At 61.3% G+C, this 20,163-nt stretch overlaps 2 protein-coding genes across 7 annotated transcripts; both read left to right on the top strand.

Annotated features, from left to right (window-relative positions):
- Window positions 1-4,246: 4,246 nt before the first annotated feature.
- On the top strand, window positions 4,247-11,793 carry NLRP6 (NLR family pyrin domain containing 6). 4 transcript variants are annotated; one of them, XM_045067253.1, is made up of 8 exons: window positions 4,247-4,456; window positions 5,130-5,410; window positions 5,653-5,691; window positions 5,972-7,730; window positions 8,545-8,637; window positions 9,666-9,836; window positions 9,931-10,098; window positions 10,564-11,793. In XM_045067253.1, the coding sequence occupies exons 1-8, from the start codon at window positions 4,428-4,430 to the stop codon at window positions 10,700-10,702; spliced, it is 2,679 nt and encodes an 892-aa protein (XP_044923188.1). In that variant the 5' UTR covers window positions 4,247-4,427; the 3' UTR covers window positions 10,703-11,793. The 4 variants fall into 4 exon arrangements, 3 of the variants coding, with proteins under 3 accessions (XP_044923188.1, XP_044923196.1, XP_044923191.1); XM_045067261.1 differs by lacking the exon at window positions 10,564-11,793 and having other exon boundaries at window positions 9,587-9,836; window positions 9,931-10,070; XR_006602675.1 differs by lacking the exons at window positions 9,666-9,836; window positions 9,931-10,098; window positions 10,564-11,793 and adding an exon at window positions 9,587-9,601 and having other exon boundaries at window positions 8,260-8,637.
- A 664-nt stretch (window positions 11,794-12,457) lies between these two features.
- Window positions 12,458-19,561, top strand: PGGHG (protein-glucosylgalactosylhydroxylysine glucosidase). 3 transcript variants are annotated; one of them, XM_045067269.1, is made up of 14 exons: window positions 12,458-13,571; window positions 13,874-14,157; window positions 14,463-14,673; window positions 14,749-15,184; window positions 16,033-16,152; window positions 16,341-16,472; window positions 16,658-16,769; window positions 16,992-17,064; window positions 17,154-17,290; window positions 17,427-17,560; window positions 17,688-17,783; window positions 17,993-18,090; window positions 18,176-18,378; window positions 18,469-19,561. In XM_045067269.1, the coding sequence occupies exons 2-14, from the start codon at window positions 13,899-13,901 to the stop codon at window positions 18,552-18,554; spliced, it is 2,097 nt and encodes a 698-aa protein (XP_044923204.1). In that variant the 5' UTR covers window positions 12,458-13,571; window positions 13,874-13,898; the 3' UTR covers window positions 18,555-19,561. The 3 variants fall into 3 exon arrangements, 2 of the variants coding, with proteins under 2 accessions (XP_044923204.1, XP_012905716.1); XR_006602683.1 differs by having other exon boundaries at window positions 12,463-13,571; window positions 18,249-18,378; XM_013050262.2 differs by having other exon boundaries at window positions 12,467-13,571; window positions 18,167-18,378.
- The last annotated feature ends 602 nt before the right edge of the window (window positions 19,562-20,163 follow it).

The raw sequence follows: 20,163 nt of genomic DNA, 5'->3' as shown, positions 1-20,163 counted from the left end.
CTTTTTTATGCTTACTTTGGATCTAATTTTCCTTTTTCCGCCTATTTTCTCAGGGTAGCGGCTTATATTGCTGATTTTAGAGCACTTTTCTTTTGTAATAGAAATGCATGGGATGCTATAATTTTCCTCTAAGCAGTGATTTAGATGAATCTTGCAAATTTTGATAAGTTATTTTTTCATTTTTATTTTATAATTTATATTTATATTATATCATGTGTTATTTGGAAATGTGTGGTCTAATCTCCAAATATTTGGGGATTTTCTAGATATTTTTCTGTTGTTGAATGCTGGTTTAATTGCACTGTGATCTCAACAGACATTGTGTGACTTCTATTCTTTTCCATTTGTTAGGGTGTGTTTTATGGCCCAGAATGTGGTCTCTCTTGGTGAATGTTTTATGAGCTTGAAAAGAACGTGTGTTCTGTGGGGTTGAAGTAGTGGATGACTATCCATGATGTTCAGTTGGTTGATGGTGTTGAGTTCAAGAGTGTCCTTAATGAGCTCCTCCTGCCTGCTGGATCTGTTCATTTCTAAGAGGGGGTATTGATGTTTCCAAATATAAAAATGGATTCATCTATTTCTCCTTAAAATTCTATCAGTTTCTTCCTTAGGTCTCTGGCACTGTTGTTAGGTACAGACACATCAAGGATTGATACATCTACTTGGAGAATTAGCCCTTTTGTCCTTACGTACGCCCTCTTTATCTCTGATGATTTTCCTTGCCCTAAAATCTGCATTATCTGAAGTTAGTTACTCCAGCTCTTTTCTCTGTTTTGGTAAGATATGATTAACATACATATAAACTGTGTAAGTTTGAGATATACAGCATAATGATTTGACTTACATATACTGTGACATAAGGCCCAGATAAGTTTAGTTAATATCCATCATCTCAAATAGATACCAAAAGAAAAAGGAAAGAAAAGGGTCCTTCTTTTTCTCTGTGATAAGAACTCTCAGGAATTTACTCTCTTAACATTTTCATCCACGCGTGCCGTCCAGCAACGTCAGCCACAGCCACCGCCGTGTCTGTCACACCCCTAGTGCTCATGTATCTGCTCACTGGAAGTTTCTACTGTTCGACCACCTGCATCCGCCCAGTTTTCTTGTGATTGGTGTTAGCCGTCCCTCTACTTGTACCCTATCTGTGTCTTCACATTTAACGTGGGTTTCTTATGAACAGCACACAGCGGGGCCACGTTCTTAACCCACTCTGATAGTCTCTCTCTCAATTGGTGTTTAGGTCATCGACCATTAACGTGACTGTTGATGTAGCTGAATGGGTGTTTATCCTATTTGTAACCACTTGTTATTTGGTTTCCTTGTCTCACTTTCTTGTTCTTTTTTCCTTCCACTCTTTTTCTGCCTTTTCTCTGGTTTTGAGGATATTTTTCTGTTTTCTCTCTTCCCTTAGCATATCAAGTACACTTTCTTTGAAAGCGCGAGCATAAGTGGGGAGGAAGGCACAGAGGGAGAGGGGAATCCCAAGCAGGCTCCAGGCCCAGGGTGGACCCCCACACAGGGCTCGATCTCACAACCCTGAGATCATGACGTGAGCAGAAATCAAGAGTCAGACGCTTAACCAATTGAGCCATCCAGGTGCCTAATTTATACTTCAGAGTCCACTTAAGAAGGGTCCCTCTGAGGAGATGGGGATGACCTTGACATCCTGAAATCACAGGCCTCGGGGCCCTTCCCGCGCTGAATTTAGCCGAACACACCAGAGCAGATGCACGCCCTTCCTCCATCCCTACCCTCTCTCTGACTCGCCCCTCTCCGTCCCTTTGGCAAAAGGGAAACAGCACACATTTCAGGGAAGAATTCACGGTCAGCAGCGTGAAGTGCTGGCACGTGTGTGACGGCTTCACTCCTCTCCACCCTCAATGCTGGAGTGCCATTACCATGCAGTTTTGCAGAGGAGGAAACAGAGACACAGAGAGGTTAAATAACTTGTCCAAGGTGGTCCAGCCATCGGATGGTGGAGGCAGGATTTGATGCCCAACATTCTGGCCAGGAGACGGTGTTCCTGATGGTGGCACTTCCTGTCTGAAACAACAGTGAAAGGGAGACTGTGCGCAGTAAAGAACTTGCTTTCAAGAAATCATCCCGTGGAGAGGAAAAGTGAACGTGCACTTAGAGAAACATAGCACAGGCCAAGGTGGTACATCAGTCTCTGCCCGGAGGACTGAGGGTGTGTGGAGTGCCTTGGGGTTGGGATGGGGTTCACTGAAGGGTCCATGAAGGATGCACTGGGGTCTCTGGAAGTGGAGCTTCTGGAAGTGGGCCAGGGCGCTGCAATGCCGCCGGAGCCGAGCTGGGCCCACATTCTGTCCACAGTCGAGCCCTGACACACCTATGTTTGTGGTCCATTGATGGCTGCTTTGCCTCTGCAGAATCCCAGCCATGTCACTGGAGCTAAGTGAGTCAGGAGCCGGCAGATGGAGGAGCTGGAATCCCATATTGAGCTCACGACTGTAGCACCCCCAACTTCCCCTGGCATCTGAGGTCCAACTCTGCTAAGGGTTTATTACCAGGACCCTGACTCCAAGGAGACTCAGTCCTCTCCTCTGCTTTGCTGGCTATTATGCTCACCAGGGCCTGGAGTAAGGGTCTTGCCCCGCTCTGGAGCTGCCCCAGCAGAAGCTGCTTCAACACACAGGGCAGGTGCCGGACCCTGCTTTTCAGTGCTCTGTGGGGACCGTGAGCTGTGTTCATGTTCACAGGAATTCTTTCAAAGCACCAAGCACCCCCCGCCCATGTGTGCTGGCAGCAGCACCCCTTCCAGGCTCTCCGCTCCCAGCCCTGCCCTGTGTTCAGAAGGCTGCCCAGTGAGGGCAATCAAGTGGGATGGACGGGGACCTGTCAGGAGCTTGGGGAGTAGGAGAAAGGCAGGCACTGTCCTGGGGTAGAAGTGAGTGTGGCTAGCAGACCCAAACCTGTGATAGCCCCAGCCCACCTCAGGAAGACATGGAGCGATCTGTCTTAAACAGAAAAAAAAAAAAAAAAAAATCAGAGCAAAATGGACATCTCTGTGAGTCCCCTCCACCAGAAGAGAGGCTCCCAGAACTCGGGTTCTCTCCCAGGGTCGGGGGGGCGATGTCAGTTCTCAAGGCTCCTCCTGGAAGCAGGACTGAACACATGGATGGCTGACGGCCAGAAGGGCAGTGGCAGTTCCAGAACCCCGGTGCTTGCAGGCGGTCGCCCAGAGACACTCAGAGAGATCTTGTGTCCATCTTCTGGGGCTGCTGCGTTCCCTACTGTAAACCTGGCTTAAGACGGTACACACTTATTCTCTTGTGGTTCCAGAGGTCTGAAGTCCAAAAGCCGTTTCGCTGAGCTGAGTGCCACGGGTTGGCTCAGCCACATTCCCTCCAGAGGCCCGAGAGGACAAGACCTCCCCTTGCCTTTCCAAGCCGCATTCCCAGCTTCTGGTGCTGTGTTCCCGTGCTCCCTGGCTCAAGGCCCCTTCTCCCCACTTCAGAGCCAGCAGCCTCGTGGCTGACTTTTGGTCATCTCGCGGTCCTCTGGGCTGAATCCCCCTCGGCCTCTAGCTAGGTCCTTGAGATGACCTTTACGGCCCATCTGGGCGATGCAGGACAATCTCCCATCTCTAGATCCCGAGTTCCATCACGGCTGCAGAGCCCCTTTTGTATAGAAGGGGACCTTCCCAGGTTCCAGAGAGTAGGACCTGATATCTTTGGGGCCTGTTATGTCGCCAACTATGTCACCGACTACAGGTGCACTCACACAAACACGGTGGTCACATAGATGCACACACACACACAAACACACACGCTTCATGCAGGCAGACGCTGTCCAGGAGAATCCCACATTCATTTGGTCACACGTGGCTGCACATCAGTCTCACACACGCCTCACCTCCCCACCTCTCCCCATCCACTGCTCACGCCAGACCTGGGGAGCTGCAGAGCTCTTCCCTGGCCCACGTGACAGCCTCCTTCCCCTGGTACTACTGTGCGAGCCCTGGTGTCCCCTCGGCCCAAGAAGCCCTTCTTCCCTGCTACCTTCAGAGTGTCACCTATGTTGAGGCCCTAGAGTTGAAGGTCTAGTTCGGAGCCAGCCACTGTCTTCCCTGCCCTGCTGACACCTGCTCACGGCTCTCCCTTGCTGCCACGCCCTGTGGGTTTTCAGAGTACAGTACTGGGGGAAAAAGATTAGACAAAAATCAAAGGTCACCCAGCAAAACTCTTAAAAGGTGATTGTGTGCACATGCCCAGGTTCCTGAGTTCGGGAGCCTGGTGACTGCTGGACCGACATCTCAGTGCCAGCTGAGCTACAGCCCTTGGGGCTCGGGCATGGATGGAGCTGGGCAAATCCCCTAGAACTTGGCTTCTGTCAACCTGGGGAGAGGAGCCTTTCTGATCCCTGCTTCTGCCCCAAAGCGCTCTTCCTAGGTGCCAGACTCCATGGACCAACCAGAGGCCCTCCGCTCCGGGTGAGTGCTGGCTTTCGGGATGGTCACTCAGGAAGCCCTCTAAGGCATCGGGCTGCTGTCTCCCTGGGGCTTCACACGCCTCATCCACGCCCTTTCCCCAACATGCCCCAGGCTCAGAACTCTAGGGACTCCATCTGCACAGAAGGCATCAGGGGCTCTCTTCCCTACCAGGGGCTCAGACTCAGGCCCTGGTGTGAGGCCCCCCCAGCCTGGGCCCCACCAAAGGGCGCAGTGAGATGAGTGTCGCAGGGACCTGTGGGGCACAGTCTGGCTCTCCACTGAGGCCAGCCTGGCTCTGCTGGAGGCTCCCAGAGAGGGAAGGAGGAAAGGGGAGAGTGCAGGCTCTGGTAGCATCTTGGGCTTTTGACCTGGCCTGCCCCCGCTTGGCAGGGACACAACAAGTGGGAAGGCGCCCCCTAGCGCTGGGGTCAGCGGTGGCCAGGGCCTTGGGGTAGGGGGGGTACCCACTTACCACCAGGCGGCAAAGCCTGGGAGCAAAGCCCCGCTCCCCGCTCCATGCCTCTCCTCCCCGCGAGTGTTCCCTGGAGCAACGGGGCCTCGTGGGAGCCGCTGACCGTCGTGCACCCCGGGGTCGGGTAGGGTGGGAGGCGGGGCAGGGCCGGGGTCCCCGCAACCACATGCGTGTTGACCGCCACCGCCCGCCTGCCCCCAGCACCGAGGCCCGTGCGGCCAAGGCGCGAGACCTACTCCAGGCCGCGCTCGAGGACCTGAGCCAAGAGCAGCTGAAGCGCTTCCGCCACAAGCTGCGGGACGCGGCCCTGGACGGCCGCAGCATCCCGTGGGGGCGGCTGGAGCGCGCCGACGCCGTGGACCTCGCGGAGCAGATGATCCAGTTCTACGGGCCGGAGCCTGCCCTGGACGTGGCCCGAAAGACCCTGAAGAGGGCGGATGTGCGCGACGTGGCTGCGCGACTCAAGGAGCAGGGGCTGCAGTGTGAGCGCGGGCTCGGGGGTCGCAGGGGTCCCTGCCTCTCTGTTCCCTTCAGCCCGGACAGAGTCTAGGCCTCGCGCCACCATCCTTCCCGCTTCCCCATGCACAGCCCCACCAGGGCTGATTCTCGGGGCTCGGGTCCTGGGCGCTCCCAAGGGGGCCCCCAACTCCCTCTTGCGGCCCCCGCCCCGCCCCGCCCCGCCCCTGCGCGTTCAGCGGGGCCTCACTGCAGGTCTCCCTTCCAGGGTTTAGCCCCGGCTCCTCCGCACTGCTCTCCGTGTCGGGTAAGTCTGTCTCCTGCGAAGCACCCACCCCAAGCCGTGGGGGCGGGGGTGGGGGTGGGGTGGGGGAGGGTACAGTGACCCTCAGGTCTGCAGCATGAGCGTCCGGGGCAGCTGGGGGAGGGTGTGCGGGAGGGTGGCTGGGCGGAGGGGCTGGGGGTGTGGCCCGGGAAACAGACCTGAACCTAGCGGGCTGAGGAAGGGTCCAGGGACGCGGCTCCCGTCCAAGTCCTCCCCCCGTTCCCTTGACCGCCCCCCCCGCCCCCTCTCCCGCCCCCGCCAGAGTACAAGAAGAAGTACAGAGAGCACGTCCTGCAGCAGCACGCCAAGGTGAAGGAGAGGAACGCCCGCTCGGTGAAGATCAACAAGCGCTTCACCAAACTGCTGATCGCGCGCGAGAGCGCCGCGCTGGTGGACGAGGCTCCGGGGCTCGCGGAGGAGCCGGAGCCGGAGCGCGCTCGGCGCTCGGACACCCACACCTTCAACCGCCTGTTCGGCCGCGACGAAGAGGGTCAGCGGCCTCTGACGGTCGTGCTGCAGGGCCCGGCGGGCATCGGCAAAACCATGGCTGCCAAGAAGATCCTGTACGACTGGGCGGTGGGCAAGCTGTACCACGACCAGGTAGACTTCGCCTTCTTCTTGCCCTGCCGCGAGCTGCTGGAGCGACCAGGCCCGTGCAGCCTGGCCCGCCTGGTCCTCGACCAGTGCCCCCACCGCAGCGCGCCCGTGCGCCAGATGCTCGCTCGCTCCGAGCGGCTGCTCTTCATCCTGGACGGCGCGGACGAGCTGCCGCCGGGACCCGCCGACGCCGCGCCCTGCACAGACCCCTTCGAGGAGGCGGACGGCGCGCGCGTGCTGGACGGCCTGATGAGCAAGACGCTGCTGCCCGGAGCCCGCCTGCTGGTGACCGCGCGCGCCACCGCCCCCGGGAGGCTGCAGGGCCGCCTGTGCTCCCCGCAGTGCGCGGAGGTGCGCGGCTTCTCCGACAAGGACAAGAAGAAGTACTTCCACAAGTTTTTTCGGGACGAACGGATGGCGGAGCGGGCCTACCGCTTCGTGAAGGAGAACGAGACTCTATTCGCTCTGTGCTTCGTGCCCTTCGTGTGCTGGATCGTGTGCACCGTCCTGCGCCAGCAGCTCCAGCTCCACCAGGACCTGTCGCGTACCTCCAAGACCACCACGTCCGTATACCTGCTCTTCATCACCAGCGTCCTGAGCTCGGCGCCTGCCACGGACGGCCCCCAGATGCAGGAAGAGCTGCGGAAACTGGGCCGCCTGGCCCGCGAAGGTACCCTCCGGCACAGGGCGCAGTTCCCTGAGAAGGATCTGGAACGACTGGAACTTCGTGGCTCTAAAGTGCAGACGCTGTTTCTCAGCAAGAAAGAACTGCCAGGCGTGCTGGAGACAGAGGTCACCTACCAGTTCATGGACCAGAGCTTCCAGGAATTCTTCGCAGCGCTATCCTACCTGCTGGAGCAGGAGAAGGCTCTGGAGGCACCAGCTGACAGCGTAGGGGCGCTTCTGCAGGGGGGCACCGAGCTGCGCGGCCACCTCACGCTCACCACGCGCTTCCTCTTCGGGCTGCTGAACGGGGAGCGGCTGCGTGACATCGAGCGCCACTTCGGCTGCGGCGGCGTGGTTTCCAAGCGCGTGAAGCAGGATGTCCTGCGCTGGGTGCAGGAACAGGGCCAGGGTCACCCGAGGGCGGCTCCCGAGGGGACTGAAGAGACGGAAGCTCCGGAAGGCTCCCAGGAGCCAGAAGAGGAGGAGGAGGGCGAGCTCAGCTACCCGCTAGAACTCCTGTACTGCCTGTACGAGACGCAGGAGAGCACCTTTGTGCACCAGGCGCTGCGCGGCTGGCCGGAGCTCCTGCTGGAGCGAGTGCACTTCAGCCGCCTGGACCTGCTGGTCCTGAGCTACTGCGTGAGGAGTTGCCCAGCCGGGCAGGCCCTGCGGCTGGTTAGCTGTGTGCTGGTCCCCCCGCAGGAGAAGAAGAAGAAGAGCCTGATAAAGCGACTGCATGGCAGCCTCAGCGGCAGCTCGTGAGTCCACAGACCCTGGGTGGGGGGATGTGCGCGCTGCGTCCATCTGCGCAGGGGGAGGCCGCCCACGCCCAGAGGTCTGTTCCCCCAAGGAGGAGCTCGAGCCCTCTCAAGGAAGCCTCCGATGTCCATCTGTCCATCTCCCTCCCAAGGGGCCCTTGCCATGCCAGCTCCTAGCCGGTCCCCTCCGAGACAAACCTCTTACCATGGCCATGTGGCTGTGGTCCAGCTTTCTAATAAGTTCTGGAATGCACTATGCCAGCTGTGCCCTGAGCTTTGTACCTGCTGTTCCCTCCACCCAGAACACTATTTGCTGCCTGTCATCAGTGCTCTGGCAGGCTCCCCCAGCTGGCCTGGGACCCCTTTGTCCCCAGAAGTACCCCATAGACCACTATATGCCATGACTTCTGCCCATGTCTATCCCCCTCACCAGACCCTCAGCTCCTTCAGGGCAAATCGTCTTAGCTCCATCCCGGCACTACCCAGAGCTCAGCATCTATTGACATGATGACTGTCGGGGTGTTGGCAGGGGCTGGGGCTGGGGACGCCCACCGCAGGTGCAATGACCGACCCATCTCGGAATGACAGCGACACCCCACACGCACAGGCCGGACTCACAGAGGCTGCTTCAGCAGGGAGGCGCATGAGGCCCCAGAGGAACAGCTTCCCTCTGGGTTTGGAGTGAAGAGGGTGGAGGGGTCCCGGCTCAGTTTGGGGCTGAGGACAGAGGCAGCTCTGACACCTCAGGACCACAGGAAGGAGGGAGGGACTGGGAGGCGACAGGCGGTCTTCACCTTGGTCTCTCTCCCACCAGTTCACAAGCCACCGCGAGAAAATCCCAGGCCTCTCCACTACGTACACTCTTCGAGGCCATGACTGACCAACACTGTGGTCTGCACAGCCTGACGTGAGTGACCGAGCCCCCACCCTCCCTTGGAAGGGATGCAAAACAGGATAGTCTGGGCAGGGACAGAGATGTAGCCCTGGCTGGAAATGGCCAAGGGGAACTCTGGTGTCCCGGGATGGGGTCAACAGGCTATGCCCACTCAGGACGGGGAAGGAGGAGGGGGTGCGGATCGGGGCTCCCTCACCAGCTTCAGTGGTCATGAGGAAGGAGGCTTTGGCCGCAGGTTGAGTGGAAAGCGTGGTGCAGCTTTGCATTCTGGGGGAGGGATAAGGAAGACCAGAATGTATTTTCCTTCCAAAGAAAGGCTGCGAGGAGCTACTAGAAAGAGGGGTTCCTGGGCAGCCCCTCTGAACTCTCCCAGGCAGCGGAGGGAAGTGGAGGGAAGTACTCGGGCCACAGGCTTTGAGTCCCAGCTGCCTGCCGCCGAGCCCTTGGGCAAGCCAGTCTGTCTGAGCTCGTTTCCACCCCTGTGAAACTGAGCCAGTAGGTCTTGCCTCAGCAGGCAGCTAGTAGTGGGGCATGGTGACACGGTTGGCCTGGTGGGAGGGTACTCCAGCAACCTGGGAAGAAACAGAGGGCAGTGATCAGCAAGCTTGGCCCACCTAAACTCAGTGCATGAAAAGGTTCATCACAGCATTGTTTCTAAAGGCAGCAAAGTAGAAACAAGCCAACCGCTTGATTGCTGGGGACTGGCTAACTGCATTAACCACGGCCCCCCTAAACTCAACGGGTGGCGACGCAATTAAACACGTGGCAGTAAGATCTAAACGGGCTCTTCAGATGCTGGGAGAGAATTGTGCCGTAAGGGAGAGGTGTGCAGGCCTGCCCTCGCTCAGATGGCCCTGGCAACCCAGGCACACATGCGGAGACAAAGGACAGATCTCTGCTGCTGCCGAGCCAGCCCATCCCCGGACTAAACCTCCCCCTCCCCACCCCCACCCCCACACAGGAGTGGCCAGTTTGCCCAGTGGGCTATAGCCAAGCAGCCAAGGGGCCTGAAGCCAGATCTACGTGCCTCTTGCCCACAGGCTGTGCCGCTGCAGACTGCCGGACTCCATCTGCCGAGACCTCTCCGAGGCTCTGAGGGAGGCCCCCGCCCTGAGGGAGCTAGGCCTCCTCCACAACCGGCTCAGCGAGGCAGGCCTGCGGGTGCTGAGTGAGGGCCTGGCCTGGCCGCAGTGCCGGGTGCAGAAGCTCCGGTGAGACCTGGCCTGGGAGAGGCCACCGGTGGGACAGGTTGTGGGCCAGGGAGGGGGGTGTCCACAGCGGTCCTGAGGCTCCTCCTCCCCCAAGGGTGTGGCAGCCCCGCCTTCAGGAAGCCTTTCAGTACCTCACCAGCGTGCTCAGGCAGAGCCCAGCATTGACGATCCTGGAACTCGGTGACTGCCAGCTATCAGAGCCCACAGTGACCGACCTGTGTGCCGTCCTCCAGCACCCGGGATGCCGCCTACAGACCCTCAGGTAGAGGCAGGGGTGGGAAAGGTGCTGGGGACTCAGCCTCTCAACCATGGGTTGGGCTGGGTGCCTGGGGACTTCTCCTGGATGCTGAAGGGGAAACCCTCCCGCCCCCCGCCCCCAGCAACCACTCTCAAACCCAGCCCCTGGACAGCCATGCTCCAAAGCCCTGCCCAGCCCTTGGCCTCAGCCGCTCTACCAGACTGAAATGTCCGGGTGTCATCTGGGGCCCATGGCAACTCTGGGCCAGTGATCCCAACACCCTTTGCTCCCCAAAAGACTCTGGGCCCAAGCCCCTTCCCCCAGCCTCATACGTCCCTGAGTAACCACCTCCTGTCACTGTGTCCCTTCAGCACTGCCTGGGCCAACAGCACCATCACTGCCCCCACCCCCGGCCTGTCACGGTCCCCCTAGTCCTAGCCTCAACTTCCCCACCCTACCCCCTCCTGTGCTCTGTGCGCACGGCCACAGGCTGACCTCCGTGCAGCTGAGCGAGCAGTCCCTGAAGGAGCTTCAGGTGGTGAAGACAGCAAAGCCAGACCTGGTCATCACGCACCCAGCCCTGGACGGTCACCCCAGGCCTCCCGCAGGACACAGCAGTGCCCTCTGAGTTCCTGAAGGCCGGGGGAGGGCTCAAGTCAGCCCTACGGAGTGGACTTCCTCATCCCAAGGGCAAGAGGACACTGCTGTCAGCTCTGGGCAGCTCTTTTGAGCCTGAGTTGCTGGGGGCAGGCAGATCGGAGTTGAGGACGCACGTGGTCCCTTACCTGGTCGGGGACAGGTCCTGGGACATGCCCCTCCCCCCACACCCTGGGCACATGTTACCTCTCTGTCCTCCACACCAGCGACCCCTCCTCCCCCAAGCCCCCACTGCTGCTCCACCCACCTGCCTCTCCTGGGGCCTCCAGCCATCCCCCGTCCCCCCACCGCAGACGCCTCCAGCAAGAACAATGGCACTGAGCGCCCCAGTCAGGGAGCGCCTGCCACAGGTCCGCCTTCACCTGGTGCGTTCGGCACAGACCACTGATCCCAACCCCACCTGCACTTCGGGCCCCACAGTGCAACTCTGGCCCTGCTCCCGGGGGGCCATGTGGGGGCTGACCCTGACCAAACGTGGGCAGGTTGCCATTCCTCCCCAGGGATTCGGGTCTTTGAAGCTGTTGCTGAGGCTGTGTGGTCCCAGTGCAGAGGTATCCGCTCACGGCTAGGCCTTCAGGGATGGAGCCCAGGGCGAGGCCTGGAGCAGCCGCCGGGAGTGGGGGGGGCTGTGCTGGCGCGGGGTTGGTAGGCCGCCTACCCCCACCCCACACACGGGTGACATGTTCCGCTTTGGATTTGCTTCTGTCGGCTTCTGTTGCACATAGTCAAGCACCCTCACAAGGGCTCACCTCTTTTCTCTGGCCACCAACCCACCTGTATGAGGGGGGCTCTATTCCCCATCCCCTGGGAGAGGAAGCCGAGTGATGCCGGAGCCGAGCCACAGCACTCAGCCCCCCGGTGCTCGGGTCTCTGCTGCACACAGTGGGCCCGACCAGCTCCTCAGACCTCGGTCCGGGCGGATGAGAACCACAGAGTCAACACCTTCCCTTCCTGGGGGGACGTCCCCTCCATGACCACCTCAAGTCCAGCGTTCACTCCACAAAACAGACAAAAATCCCCGAGCCTGACAGGAAGAAAGACAATAAACGTGTACAGACGGGCCGACCAGTGCTTTGGGGGAACATGAAGTAGTGCAAAAGGCAGACAATGGAGTCGAGGCTTTCGGGTTACAAGGTCAGGGGTCTGGGGAAGTCTAACGGGGGACAGGGCATTTGAGAACAGAGGGGTGTGAGCACCAAGCCCTGAGAGCATCTTGAAGGAACTTGCTCCAGGGAAAGCAAGAGCCAAGTACAAAGGTCAAGAAGAGAAGTGTCTTAGCCCCCTCCTCTATCAAGACAAAATACCACACACTGGGGACTGGGGAAGGGTTTATTTCTCACCGTGCTGGAGGCTGGGACGTCCAAGGCCAAGGTGCCAGTCATCCTGGCATCTGATGAGGGCCCTCTCCATGGTGGCAGAGGGCTGTCCTCGTGCTGTCTCTTCACATGGCAGAAAGGGAGCCAGCTAGCTCTTGGGCCTTTCCTGTGAAGTCGCTAATCCCACTCCTGACAGCTCTTGACCTAATTACCTCCCAAAGGCCCCACCTCCAAATACGGTCACACTGGGGATCAGATTTCCGCTGATGGATTTGGGGGCACACATTCAGTCCATGCCCGGGCTGTTGCAGAAGCAGCAGGGAAGCTAGTGGGGCGCCGGACACCAGCGCAGGCGGTCAGGGCAAGTTCAGGGTTGCCGGCTCCTCCCCGTGAGGCGGGCACCACGGCAGGCTTCTGAGCCGAAGACACAGTCCCACCGGGTCAGTCTCGGGGTGGCTGTGGCCCAGTGTTACCAAGGACCATAGAGGGCAGAGAAGAAGCACATGGTGAGGAGGGCTGTGTTTACCCAAGAGGACGACTTGTTCTCAGAGGTTGCAGTGGGGAATGGGGAGAGCTGGCAAGCCCTGGCCAGCGCAGAACCATGGACTCAGGACTCGCTGGGTGGAAGTGGGTGTGGGCCCAGGAGGGGCCTGAGCAGCTGGTCCCCCGCAGTTCCCTACACCCGTACTGGGGGCGGTGGCAAGTAGAGCTGGTTCCAAGGGGTATGTTGACTCGGAGTGTCTCTGGCTGAGCCCGGTGGTCAAAGCACAGGCAGGGCAGAGAGGCAAGGCGTGTGCCCAGGGCCCAGCGCTGGAGTGACCGCATGGGCAGGTGGGGAACCAAGTCTGAGAGCAGAGGCCCCGGAGAGTCAGAGGGTGGGGCCAGAGCCAAGGGAGGGACGGCTCCTGGAGGATCGCGTCGCCACCCCTCCAAAGGGGAGACACGGAAGCTCGCGGAGAGACGGAGGAAACCGACGGCCGGAGCGGGGCAAGCGCCGATCAAAGGCCCTGCCCCTCTCGTACCCGCCCCTGGACACCTCCTTGGGGTCCGAGTTCAACCTGTGCCTCCCGCGCACTTTCCCGCGAGCGCCACCCGCGCAGCGGCAGCACCGGGTCTGCGCACGGACCAGCGCGGCCTGTCGCCCGCCAGCTGCCCCGCCCCGGGGTGGGGGCACGGCTGTCCCGCCCTGCGCGGCCCTGAGGGCGGGACCGCAAGGCCTTCCGGCGACGGGGCAGCGGGAGCTGAGTGTCCTTTGGCCGTGGAGGAGCGCCGCGGAGCGGGCTGGAGCCTGGGGACACACAGGGCCGCGGTGAGCCCCAGAGACCCTCCCCAGCCTGCCTCCCGGAACCCCCGCTCCTGCCACCTCCGGGCCCAAGGCCGCTGGCCTCCGCCCCCACCCCAACCCCGCCCCCACCGCCCCGACGGCCCGGGACCGCGCTGCGGCACAGACACCCCCTCTCCCAAGCCCGCCTTCCTGAGGACCACCCTGCGGAAGACGGAGGCCTCCTCACTCCCCACTGACAGGTCGGGGCTCCTGGGGGTGTGGCTTGGAAACAGCTGGAAGGTGGGAGTTTGGGGACCCAGCTGGGTGTCTGGAGATCATTGTCAGGAGTTGAGCATCTCTTAGGGTGGAAAGTGTTTCCTGGGGGGCTCAAAAGTGGAGTCTGTGGAAGACCGAGATGCCCAGGAGGCCCACACCCTCCCCACCAGCTGTCCCAGGCATCAGCCAAGCTGTGGGGTGGGAGGAAGGGGGCTTGGGACTTTACAGACAGTCAGAAGAGGGAGGCCCAGCCAGTTGTGGAAGCCACTGACTCCCCCTTTAACAGGCCCCTCTGCTGAGCAAGGCTTTCCATGGAGGATGCCAGTGAGGACCCCACCATATTCACTGCCCGTTCTCTGCCCAGCGACCCCCGGCTCTTGGCCACCATGACCAACACATACCTGGGCACACGTGTGTATCATGACACACTGCATGTGAGTGGCGTGTACAATGGGGCTAGCGGGGACACACACCGGGCCGTTCTGCCAAGTCCCCTCAATGTCCAGCTGGAGGTCCCTGGAGACACAGGAGATCAGCTGACAGAGACCTTTGTCCTGGACACTAACACAGGTAACCAGCACCGCCCTGTGCCCCCCCTGAGCCATTGACGGGATGGCAGCCCCACCCTGCCACCTTCCAACTCAGGATGCCCGACTCACGGAGAAGAGGAGGGCTTCAGCCCTGCAGGCCTCCCGAACCCGGGCAAGCTTGGCGTCCTCTGTCGTCTGTGCCGCTGGAGCTCTCCAGACAGGGCGGCTGGCACTCAGAGGGCGGCTCTGCCTCCCTGAGGGGCGAGTGGCTTTGTAACCGTCCTCACTGGCCCTCAGTGGGGCATGCAGGTTGCCCTGACCACACCCCCTGCCACCCATTCCCAGGCTCCTTTCTGCACACCCTAGAGAGCCCCAGCTTCCGGGCCTCCCAGCGCATCTACGCCCACCGCACGCTGCCTCACGTCATGGCATTCAGTGTGTCCATCTCCCGTGTGGCCGTGGGGGACGGCCCCGTCACGGTGCTGCTGCGGTCCACCTTCTCCCCAAAAAGCCCAGACCTGGACCTGCATCTGGGTCCTGACTTCCAAGGAGCCCGGTGAGGAGGGGGTCATGCCTGGCCAGGTAGACCAAGGAGGGAGCTGGTCCCTTAGACATGGCCACACTCTTGCAGGTATCTTTATGGCCGCACGCTAACCCCGGAGCAACCTGGGGGTTCCCAGCAGGAGGTACACATGCTGTGGACACCAGTGCCCCCAGCCCTGACGCTTGGGGAGAGAGAGCAAGACCGGACCTGGGAGTTCCTGACCGTGGTGGGGGGCAGCCAGGCTGAGGCCCAAGCCTGCCTTACCGAGGCCCTGCGGCTGCAGGCAGGAGGCACTCTGTACCCCACCCATGCCCAGGCCTGGGCCCAGCTCTGGGCTGGCTGTGGCCTGGATGTGCTAGGGCCCCTAGCCCTGCGCCAGGCCTTGCGTGGTGCCCTCTATTACCTGCTCAGTGCGCTGCCCCAGCCCGGGGTCCCAGGATACACCTGCCACGGCCTCAGCCCTGGGGGCCTGTCCAACGGGAGCCGAGAGGAATGCTACTGGGGCCACGTCTTCTGGGACCAGGTACGCACCAGTCCACCCCCGGCACACAGCAGCCACAGACGGGGCGGCATACGGGCACAGACGGTGCTAAGGGCACAGGCAAGCTGCTATCTCTGCCCTCCCTGGGATGGGGCTGTGAACTGAGGAAGCACAGAGGCCATGGCAGAAGGGAAGGCTTCCTGGAGGAGGTGGAATCTCAACCAAAGAATATATGGGCATTTGGTGGAAAAGAGTGATTCAGGCAAAGGGGTCAGAGGGTACAAACAGCAGAGCTGAGGGGGTGCGGGGCATCTGCAGGGGCAGAATGAGGAAGAGCCGTTGCAGGGGCTGTGAGGGCCACGGAGACTTGAACTGGAGAGACGCTGCCAAAGGTGTACTCTGGGAGGGCCCTCGTGGCTGCTGAGGGGGCAGAGGAGGTCGGGGCTCGGACAGGAGTGGGAGCTGGGAGAGCCTGGGGCTCGGTGTCCGTTGAGCGTGGGAGGGTCCGAGCTGCTGCCCCTGCTCCTCAGACACCTCAAGAGGCCAGTGCTGTGGCCCACCCTGGTGAGGCTGAGTCACTCACTCCAGGTCAGGCAGCTAGTGGGCCGTGGTGCCACCCACGCAGCTTCTGGCCTGAGCTCCCGGGGGGCCCCAGGTGCCTGCTGAGGACCAAAGCCGAGGAGCACCTAGTCTGGAGGCTGGGACATGGGTGGGGGGGCAGGTGCGGGGGACCCAGGGTGGGCAGCACAGGAAGAAGCTGGACGGAGACAGGAGCTCTCAGGGAGGCGGCGTGAGGAGCGCTGGCTCTGGCCAAGGCAGCATGTGGGCAGGGGAGAGACAGAAGGGGTGTGAGAGCTCTGAACATGGGGCCCTTCCTTACTCGCTGTCAGGATCTCTGGATGTTCCCAAACATCCTGATGTTCCACCCAGAGGCCGCCAGGGCCCTCCTGGAGTACCGTGTCCGGACCCTGGGCGGGGCCCTAGACAATGCCCGGAAGCTGGGTTACCAGGTGAGGGGGCCCAGGCACCCACCCTGTGGATCCCCTGAAGTACCTGATGTCCCCACATCCCTCCTAGGCCTGCACCCATCGCCTCAGGCTCCTCTGTGGGTGGGGAGAGCACCGGGAAGTGGGTGGGCCGTCCCTGTGCGCCAAGGCCCTAGAAAAGTCAGGTCTGCTCCATGCCCCCAACCTCTCAGGGAGCCAAGTTTGCCTGGGAGAGTGCGGGTTCTGGTCTGGAGGTCTGCCCTGAGGACATTTATGGGACGCAGGAGATTCACATCAATGGAGCCGTGGCATTGGCCTTCGAGCTGTACTACCATGCCACCCAGGTGAGGGGATGCCATGCCCACCAGGTAGGACCACGCGCCCATCCAGCGGGGCCGTGCTCCGCAACCCCCACCATGACTTGTCATCTGGGGCCGGACCCTCACTACTGGGCACTCAGGAATGCAGTGACCGATGCAGACTGGTCACTGGCGGCGTGGTCCTTGTCCCAGCTCTCCTGTTCCCCCAGGACGTGCAGCTCTTCCGGGAGGCTGGTGGCTGGGATGTGGTCAGAGCTGTGGCTGAGTTTTGGTGCAGCCGTGTGGAGTGGAGCCCTGAGGAGGGAACGTACCACCTGAAGGGTGAGGGCGCGAGAAGGGAGGGATAGTCGTGGGGAGGGGCTTGGTCCCGGGGAGGGCGAGGCACGGACAGCTGTGGCAGGGAGAGTAGGTGGGGCAGGTGTGGTCCTCGGTTCAGCCGGGATCTCCATCACCTGATGTGGTCAGGCCCACACTGGCTACTGGCATCAGGGGCAGGTCCCTAGGACCCTTCACTTAAGCACCATCCTGTACTTGTGTGCCCAGGAGTCATGCCTCCCGACGAATACCATTCAGGAGTCAACAACTCCGTGTACACCAACGTGCTGGTCCAGAACAGGTCAGACCAAAATCCCTGGCCAAAGCTCCACCACGCAGAGGTCCAGCTGGGAGGGCTCAGGCCATACCCTCTCCCTGCCTCTGCCCCAGCCTGCGCTTTGCTGCTGCCCTGGCCCAGGACCTGGGTCAGCCTGTTCCCAGCGAGTGGCTAGTGGTGGCCGATAAGATCAAGGTGCCCTTTGACCCGAGGCAGAACTTCCACCCTGAGTTTGACGGGTACCAGCCTGGTGAGTGCACTGGGAGCTACCTCAGGGCCCCTTCACGCCTCCCACGGGATCTGTGTCCGCCCTGGCCGTCCCCTACCCGAGGGAGCAGCCCCCCTTCCTGCTCCCACCTGCGTCGGCAGCACCCGTCCCTCCCCAGGAGAGGAGGTGAAGCAGGCTGACGTCGTGCTCCTGGGTTACCCCGTCCCTTTCCACCTGAGTCCTCACATTCGCAGGAAGAACCTGGAGATTTATGAGGCTGTGACATCTCCAAGGGGCCCTGCCATGACCTGGGTAAGGAAACTGCAGGGGTGTGGGGGGGTGGTCCTCACAGCAACCCCAGCCCTCCCCCACTAGCCTCCGTCTCCCCTCCCCATGTGCTGGGCTTTGCCCCAGCATGTCCTCTGACCTCTGACCCCAGAGCATGTTTGCCGTGGGCTGGATGGAGCTGAAGGACCCCTGGCGGGCGCGGGACCTCCTGGAAAGATGCTTTGCCCACATAGCTGAGCCCTTCAAGGTAGCTGGGTCTCCATGTCAGCTCATGTGCTTGTGTGCCTGGTGCGGGGAGCTACACACCCGCCTTCCGCTGTGGCCCTGGGGGGCAGGAGTGGGAGCGCAGCAGGGGCAGGTTCCTGGGGACACATGCCTGACCCTTGGAAGCAGGGGCAGCAGCTCCCGGGGCCCATGTCCCGGGAGTCTGGCCACTAACTGCCTTGGCACATGCAGGTGTGGACGGAGAACGCAGACAGGTCAGGCGCCGTGAACTTCCTGACAGGCATGGGGGGCTTCCTGCAAGCGGCCCTCTTTGGATTCACAGGGTTCAGGTGAGTGCATGTCTGGCCCAGAGCAGTCCCCCCCCCACCCCGCCTGCTCTCGAATGAACGGCTTCCCTCCCCCCAGGATCACCAGCGCTGGCGTGACCTTCGACCCCATATGTCTGGCCGGGGTGTCTGGAGTGTGCATCTGTGGCCTCTCTTACCAGGGGAACAAGCTGGACTTCTCCTTCTCCAAGGACTGCGTGACAGTTGAGGTCAAAGCCAGGGCGGGACCCTGGGCCCCACCCCTGGAGGCTGAGCTGTGGCCAGCACACACTCGCCTCCCCCTGCTCACAGGTAGGTGCCGCCCAGACTCCCCCAGGGGTGCAGAGCAGGTGAACCACCAGGGTGAGGGTAACCCCAGCCATGTGCCCCCACTCCCTGCAGGGCACAAAGTCTCCTTTCCCTGCTCAGCTGGACGGATACAAAGGTCAGTCCCAGAGGCAGCAAGTTCTGCTCCAAGAGTTTCCTAGGAGAATTTTTGAAGATGCTAGGCACCGGCCCCGAACCCACAGGAACCTCGTGGGACGCGGCTGGGTCCTCCATCCCCACCAGGGCCCTCACCCTCGCGCCGTCGTGGGTCGTGAGCCCTGCACCTGAACAACCTGGGCTGCGGGGCTGGCTCCTGGGTCCTGGGATCTGGCCTCCCTCTGTGGGTACCCCAAGCCGGCCGCAGCCAGCCCCCACCCTCAGGGCCTGCTGGTCCCCTTCCTCCCACCCACTCCCCACCTGGCAGCCGGGCTCACAGGCTCCGCGGAAAGTCTGAGTTCATTGGCCCCAAGTTGAGGATGGTCCGCCTCTAGCCTGATCCCCTCCCCAGCCTAACCCTCCCTGGCCTGCAGCTTCCTCGTGGCCTCCCACTCAGCCACATCTGCGCCTGCCTGTCTGGGCTGACACCTGCACCCGTACCTTCCCCAGGACACTCCAGGGTGGGGCCAGGGTGTGGTGGACGCTCTCCGGAGAAGGCAGAAATGGGGAGGGTAGCCAGGCGGGGAGCCTGAGGCACGGTCCCCCGTGGGTTCCCTGGGACTCTCAGTTATAGACCAGAAAGCAACTTCATGTGTCATACAGACGAGGTCAGGCATGGCTGAATCCAGGTGCGCTCAGCTCCTCAGCCCATGGCTCCTCCAGCCCTGCGGCAACTTCAGTGGGTCTCCGCCACGAGCCTTTCCTCAGCCAAGAAGAGAGGGGGCGGGGTGCAGAACAGGACCCCACATCTTCCCTCTGACCAGCCAGAAGGACTGGGGCCGAGGGTGCGTGGGTTGAAGGCCACCGGCCTGGGCCCATCTGTCCAACAGGCTGCCTCTCCGCCTGGGGCCTCAGCCCCTTGGTTGGCATGTCCCCCCGGGGTCCTTGGGGGTCTCTTGAGAATGAGGTAAGATGGTACCGCCGCCAAGATTTGGGCGAGGCCGTGCACCTGTGCCAAGTCTGCCTGAGGAATTAAAATCCCATGCTGGGACAAGTGCGTCTGCGATCGGGAGCTGGTGGTCTCCTTCCCTCTGAACAGGAGGGCTGCCTGAGGGACAGGGCAGGTCGGGAAGTGCAGTTGCACGCCATATGGTGGGTCTCCCACTCCCTTCCCCTATCCTCCCTCCGTTCTTGGTGGAGAGTTGGTCCAAGTTCTCCAGGAAGCGGCCACTGGGCATCCCAGCTGTAATGGACAGAGCCATGTGGGAGTGGGGGCGTCAGGGACCCAGATCCTCGTGTCGGGTTCACCATGGGGAGCAGCACGAGGGAGGAGGGACGGCCTCCGAGGGAGCTCCGCTGGCCCAGCTGCAGATCTGCGTGGATGTCTGTGCTGGTCCCTGAGAGCAGGTGGCCTCAGAGCCTGAAGCCAGCACCTTGGCAGGGCTCGTCCGGGTCCCCAGGGCTCTCCCTCAACGGTCAGCTGCGGGCAAAAGCTGAGGCCGACCTGTGAGAGCGGGGTGTGGCAGCCGGGACCATCCTCATAGAGCAGATGCTTGTTCCCACAGCCCTGGAGCAGCTGTGGGCACAGACATCACAGGTGGGCTGGTGGGGGACCCTGCCCTCACAAGGTGCACACAGCCTGACACTACTGCCCGCAGGCCACACATGTGCACC

Source organism: Mustela putorius, unplaced genomic scaffold (genome assembly GCF_011764305.1).
Source record: "Mustela putorius furo isolate JIRA1106 unplaced genomic scaffold, ASM1176430v1.1 tig00000127_pilon_pilon_pilon, whole genome shotgun sequence".
NCBI classification, from domain to species: domain Eukaryota; kingdom Metazoa; phylum Chordata; class Mammalia; order Carnivora; family Mustelidae; genus Mustela; species Mustela putorius.
Note: the sequence above shows the minus strand (reverse complement) of the source record. Positions and strands in the feature narration are given on the sequence as shown.